The sequence below is a fragment of the Priapulus caudatus genome, unplaced genomic scaffold (assembly GCF_000485595.1).
Source record: "Priapulus caudatus unplaced genomic scaffold, Priapulus_caudatus-5.0.1 Scaffold2302, whole genome shotgun sequence".
NCBI lineage: Eukaryota > Metazoa > Priapulida > Priapulimorpha > Priapulimorphida > Priapulidae > Priapulus > Priapulus caudatus.
The window spans coordinates 14452-21297 of record NW_014579363.1 but is presented as its reverse complement, the minus strand read 5'-3'; the positions used below and the strand labels follow the sequence as shown (position 1 = coordinate 21297).

At 41.0% G+C, this 6846-nt stretch overlaps 1 protein-coding gene across 1 annotated transcript; it reads left to right on the top strand.

Moving 5' to 3' along the window:
- Positions 1-1112: 1112 nt before the first annotated feature.
- On the top strand, positions 1113-3781 carry LOC106818524 (zinc finger protein 709-like). The gene is made up of 6 exons (XM_014823225.1): positions 1113-1389; positions 1676-2144; positions 2214-2312; positions 2439-2444; positions 2781-3452; positions 3761-3781. The coding sequence occupies exons 2-6, from the start codon at positions 1770-1772 to the stop codon at positions 3779-3781; spliced, it is 1173 nt and encodes a 390-aa protein (XP_014678711.1). The 5' UTR covers positions 1113-1389; positions 1676-1769.
- The last annotated feature ends 3065 nt before the right edge of the window (positions 3782-6846 follow it).

The window sequence follows — 6846 nt, the reverse complement described above, 5'->3', positions numbered from 1 at the left end:
ATCATTTAGGTGCAACGCCATCATTCACCCTCATCTCAGACTTTCACATCTCAAAAATTTATTTTTACATAAAAAATTACACATAGTTATCAAGAGCATATAATGGGAGTTCTCCCATGGATATATACTCTTCGTTTCTATAATGTACGTCAATGGTTGCTCAATTAAAACTGACTTCTTCTCACTCACTCATTTGTGTCATTTTTTGTGGTGAGCTACAGTGTCATTAACACTTTCATCTTTCTGCTGTCGTTCGACAGGGTGATTTTCTCGATATGATCGATATGTTGATTAATCTATACGCCAAAACTCAAAAAGTTTTCAAAATGCTCTACTACACCTCGATTCACATTTCTGGCTTAATGCGAACATTTGGTCATGTTTTCATACTGCAAGTATGCTCACAGTAGGTGTTTTTAAGCATTTTGTTGCGAGAATCAGCTGGTTTAAAAGGAATGACTAAAAGTAAAAAATACTATCTAAAAGCAAGTAAAAAATCAAAGGTACGAATATTTCGAAATGGCTGCTGTTGTCGTAGCACGCAATGCGTGTTGGAATGGCTCAAAGCACATTCTGGAATAGCGTGTGCTAATGACGTCACCAGTTGAGGCACCGCCAGAGAAGCATACTCATAGTAACTTGGCGCATTTTCTACACAATGTATATTTAGAAGACTTTGACTACATGAAATCATGCAATGTTTCAAACTGTTGTTGTTCGAATATTTTTAACCCCCATTCGTATTTTGTTCATCTATTGCGACTCTATGCAAGTTGTCCCTGGGCGTTTCCCCCTGAGCAGCGCAATGTGCCTATGCTAGTCCTTGTATAACACAACCAATAAGGTGGTGCCGAGCAAGCTGTGAAGACTGAACTACGCTATATCCCCATCATTATAGCCATCGCTAAATCAGACATAAGATGGCTTAAAAACACATGCATACTCCAGGACCTTAATTACTTACGCAGTTGTAAAATATATGGTTTGTAGGTGTCACCAGTCATTGTTTAATATACATGAAATGAGATACATTAAAAAGGGTTGCAGGATGCTGTGAGAGCTCAGAGTTCAAGAAGTCAGAGATGCGGGATTGCTTGGTGTGCATAAGAACATTATATATACAGTGATTTGTTGTTAGTGTTTGTTTACGAGGCTGGTTAGTCCTGCTTTGGTAGAAATAACAGTCGACATCCCTACACAGTACGGATGCCATTTAAGCACCAAGCCCAGGAGAGACCATGAGATAGTTTTACAGCAATGTTTGTGGGCGAGGTGCACAGTTGCTTTTGTAATTATTTAGGGGAAGCGTCCACCTTGTGTCCTGGTATCAGGAGATCAGACCGGTTACCCAGGTGTCAGGATATCGGACCGGTTTCATCATAACAGCAGGTATATAATCACACCATTAACGTTTGTAACATCAGTCTAATACGAGAACACCACATGGACGTTCAGTGACTTCATTGGGTAAACGGATGTTTCTTATATTAATTCAGTGTATTTAGTTTCGTGATATATTTTGTGCTTGACCTTACAGTCGTTAAATGACGCGTGATGTTTAGGTGATATTAATTCGATGTTCAGAATAAACAGTTATATTGCAAACATAAACATGGCGCGTTTTTGTTCTACATCAATACATGCATTTATTTGTATTCTCTTTACTAATTTGTAGGAGAGCCTATATAGGAATTCTACAAGTGTGACGAGGCAGTCTACAAAGCAAAACACGTGTGTGACCAGTACGTGGCAGCTTTCCTTGAACCACGATGGAGTACGTGAGAATTAATGCCGGGCAAAATCCATATGAGTGCAAGCTGTGTGATGCTGCATTCTCCTGTCAGAGTAATGTGAAGATACACATGAGAAGTCACACGGGAGAGAAACCTTATAAGTGCGCGCTGTGTGATGCTGCCTTCTCACAATCGAGTAATCTGAAGACACACATGAGAACTCACACGGGAGAGAAACCGTATAAGTGTGATCTGTGTAAAGCTGCCTTCACACACTCGGGTGACCTGAAGAAACACATGAGAACGCACACGGGAGAGAAACCGTATAAGTGCGATCTGTGTGATGCTACCTTTGCACAATCAGGTAGTCTAAAGACACACATGAGAACTCACACGGGAGAGAAACTGTATAAGTGCGAACTATGTGATGCTGCCTTCTCCTATCTGCATCATATGAAGATACACATGAGAACTCACACGGGAGAGAAACCGTATAAGTGTGAACTGTGTGAAGCTGCCTTCTCCTGTGTGAGTAGTGTGAAGACACACATGAGAACTCACACGGGAGAGAAACCGTATAAGTGCGAACTGTGTGATGCTGCCTTCTCCTGTGTGAGTAGTGTGAAGACACACATGAGAACTCACACGGGAGAGAAACCATACAAGTGCGATCTATGTGATGCTGCCTTCTCCTGTCTGAGTAGTGTGAAGGTACACATGAGAACTCACACGGGGGAGAAACCGTATAAGTGTGATCTCTGTGATGCTACCTTCTCATGTCTGAGTAGTGTGAAGGTACACATGAGAACTCACACGGGGGAGAAACCGTATAAGTGCGATTTGTGTGATGCTACCTTCTCATGTCTGAGTAGTGTGAAGATACACATGAGAAGTCACACAGGAGAAAAACCGTATAAGTGTGAGCTGTGTGATGCTGCCTTCTCATGTCTGAGTAGTGTGAAGATACACATGAGAACTCACACGGGAGAGAAACCGTATAAGTGCGAACTGTGTGATGCTGCCTTCTCACGATCGAGTGTTTTGAAGATACACATGAGAACTCACACGGGAGAGAAACCGTATAAGTGCGAACTGTGTGATGCTGCCTTCTCCCGCTTATATCATCTGAAGACGCACATGAGAACACACACTGGAGAAAAACCATATAAGTGTGAACTGTGTGATGCTGCCTTCTCAATATCAGGTAATCTGAAGACACACATGAGAACTCACACGGGAGAGAAACCACATAAGTGTGATGTGTGTGATGCTACGTTCTCCCACCTGGGTTACATGAAGTTACACTTGAGAACTCACACGGGAGAGAAACCGTACAAGTGCGAACTGTGTGATGCTGCCTTCTCCTTTCTGCATCATAAGAAGAAACACATGAGAACTCACACAGGAGAGAAACCATATAAGTGCGATTTGTGTGATGCCGCCTTCTCATGTCGTAGTAGTGTGAAGATACACATGAGAACTCACACGGGAGAGAAACCATACAAATGTGATTTGTGTGATTCTACCTTCCCCCGCTTGAATCATGTGAAGGAACACATGAGAAGTCACACTGGAGAGAAACCATATAAGTGTGAACTGTGTGATGCTGCCTTCTCTCAATCGGGTTCTGTGAAGATACACATGAGAACTCACACGGGGGAGAAACCATATAAGTGCGATCTCTGTGATGCTACCTTCTCCCGCCTGGGTGATGTGAAGGTACACATGAGAACTCACACGAGAGAGAAACCATATAAGTGTGAACTGTGTGATGCTGCCTTCTCAACATCGGGGAATCTGAAGACACACATGAGAACTCACACAGGAAAGAAACCATATAAGTGTGAAATGTGTGATGCTGCCTTCTCACATTCGAGTCACGTAAAGACACACATGAGAACTCACATGGGAGAGAATACGATGAAGAAAAAGATGAAAGAAAAAATCATTTAAATGTAGTATTTGAAGTGAAGCTTTAGCTCTGAAGAGACCCTATATTCATATGTGACAATGCGTAATAACTCTAGGGCGATGTTGTACTGATGTAATGGTGCCCTCACACCATAGCGATCACCAGTTGCATTTGGTTGCGAAAAAAAAATAGTGGTCATAAGTTGCAAACGCAACTGACACGCAACTAATAGGTTTTATAGGTTTGAAGTACGCAACAAGCACGCAGGTGATCGCAGACACACGCGGAACATGTTCAATAATTCTCTGCGAATGCCTGCGATCAATTTATACGCAACAGGGACGCAACAGGTACGCTACGCACGGAACACGATTGCAACATGATCGCAACAGGTACGCAACTCATAAGTTATGAACGCAGGTGATCGCAGGTCCAAATTTGAGGTATCTGGCCAGGTTTTTGTAGCGTACATGTTGCGAATGTGTTGCGATCATGTTGCAATCGTGTTGTGTGCCTGTTGCGTGTGTAGCGTACCCCCAACCTATTGTGCGTATTCCCAGTGTATCCCCAACCTATTAGTTGTGTGTTAGTTGCGTACTACATGCGTGTTGAGAAATGGTATAAATAGTTTGCCTTTTCTAGATCGTTGTCAGTTGTTGGTGGACCTCCGAGGTGACAACATGGAGCTACCTCTTGCTGTTATTGGACATCAGTTTAATCTGGTCAATTTAGCACTCCAACACATACAGAATAGAATAAACAGAAGGGGGAGAAGAAGAAGAAGAAGAAGAGTGTGGGTTAGACCATGGATTAGCAGGCGCCTTCACTTTGGTCTCTACGACCAGCTTCTGGTGGAGCTCCGGAACGAGGACCAAGGTGCATTCAAGAACTTCATAAAGATGCCCCCCGAATACCCATGAATCTCGTAAGTTCTGCACGCAACTCGTACGCAGGTGATCGCAGATATTGGGGGATCATAAGTTCAGTTCACAACCCACACGCAACCCACACACAACTCACACGCAACCCATAGGTTGAATAGGTTAAAATCGACAAAATTGTTGATTTGGGTTGCGTTTGGTGCGTATAAAAATATTTTTACACGCAACTCATAGGTTTCAGCATACGCTATGGCAAGGCTCGACACTAACTTTTTTTTTCAGTGGCCCGCACCAAAATCATTGATTTTCAATTTTTGGTGGCCCGAAAATGAAATCTGGTGGCCCGAAAAAAAACAAAGAAAAACATAAATCTTAATTTCAATCTCGTGTTGTATATTATTTGAAAATTGGGCGTATGATGACTGCTGGCACTAGGTCTTTAAACAACCCCAACATGCCACACTGACAAATTGATGCATTGAGGATACATTTGAATTATCCATTCCACGACATCAAATTGTCACCGAATCTTGCATACCTTTTTCTACTTTCACTCATTATTTATCTAAACACGCCTGGGCGTCTACACAATAATGTGGCTTGGGTTGCAGGCCGCAGTAGACGATCGTAAAACCGTCGCACCGGTAAAATGCTGAGTGCGTAGTGTGCCATCGCTCCGCGATATTTGCTCGCCTCTTTTGATGATAAGTTAGCACGTAAGAAACAATTAATTTTATCACGTACAACGACTTATGATCTCTTAGTGGCCGATCGGGCCACAAATTTTACTTTTGGAAATTTTGGTGGCCCGACATGAAGTTTTGGTGGCCCCGGGCCACCGGGCCACCGCTAGTGTCGAGCCTTGGCTATGGTGTGAGGGCACCTAAAAGCTGAAAGTTCATCTTGAACTGTCAGACTCGGATCTAAGATCAGCTTGGCTCTGTGAACAAGCAAGCACACTGCATACCTGTGAACCGGAGTAGTGTGGAATACCAACGAATGCAACTCAAGTGTTACAGCTTCTTTCCAGATTGGAAGCTGAAGTAGGAATTGCTTGTGAAAACGGGAAACATCCGAAAAAAGTTATACAAGCTGATGATGACATGTTTGATTGTTTAAGGATACTGTTAGGCAGTTCCAAATCCCCGCATTAGTCAATTCTTAACATAGGCGTTCAATCATGGAATATTTTGAAAAGTGCTGTTATCTTGGTTGTTAAAAATACTAAAGTAGGTGATTTTTCAAGCGCTATTTCTCGAAATTCGTAACTCCAATTCCAAAATTTTCCAAATTCCAAAATGCTAACATATTTTTTTTAAATCATATTTTATGAGATGGCTCTTTGTTTACGAAATTGTTACGTTTAGAAATTCACTACAAATTCTACATCTTTTTAACTCATTTCCTAAATTAAAGCATTTAAAAAAGATTCCAAGGATCCTTTTTTAGTTCATATTATGAACAACTTATGGTTAAAAGTTTAGGTCCCAACTCTGCTGTTTACTGAGAAATAGCAAAAATAGCATGTTTTTATATAAATTCACGCAATTTTTGCCGTCAATGAATTAGCGATGAATTAAAAAAAAAGATTTTCGTCGAGAGCGTATAGAGACATCTCTCGTATGTAATGGATATGAGTTTGATTTAATTTGATGAGTAGTTATGTTGCAATGCCATTTACAGTGTTACCGGTCCGTAACCCTAACAGTACATAATGAAATGTTTTTGTTTTCGGTACAAGCTAAATTGGCCTAGCCAAGTTTTTCCCATTCTACATTACTGACTTTATATTGACTAATTTTCTAAAGAGAGTAGCCTCAGTAGGCCTGACTAAAGAAAAGCAAAGCTGACAATAGTCAATAGTAAATGTTTTAGCGTAGTGGAAATTATGACAGGACTTACGTAGAATTTATGCACTTGATAATAGTAACAATGTTTAATAATATTATTTCACGTGTAATGTGCATTTAGTTCTTGTATCGTAAGAAACTCAGTCTATACAGTATGAATATAATAATTAATATATGCATGTAGTGTTTAACCCTGAGGTCAGCTGAAACGTAAACTAACCTGTCAACGAACATAAACAGAAAGTAGAACAGAACTGTATTGCGTATACACTGTGAGCAGATTGGCATGAGCTTGTGAGTATAGAATAAAGCAGCATGGTGGTTGGAACCGATTTTATTGTCTAAGTATTAATGTGGTTTAATCCGGTAGTAAAGTCTACAATGCATATATGTATATATATCATGCTCGTAATAATTGTATTCCCCGAACGAGTTCGGGGGGGATACCAAAGATGTTAAAACCAATAAGA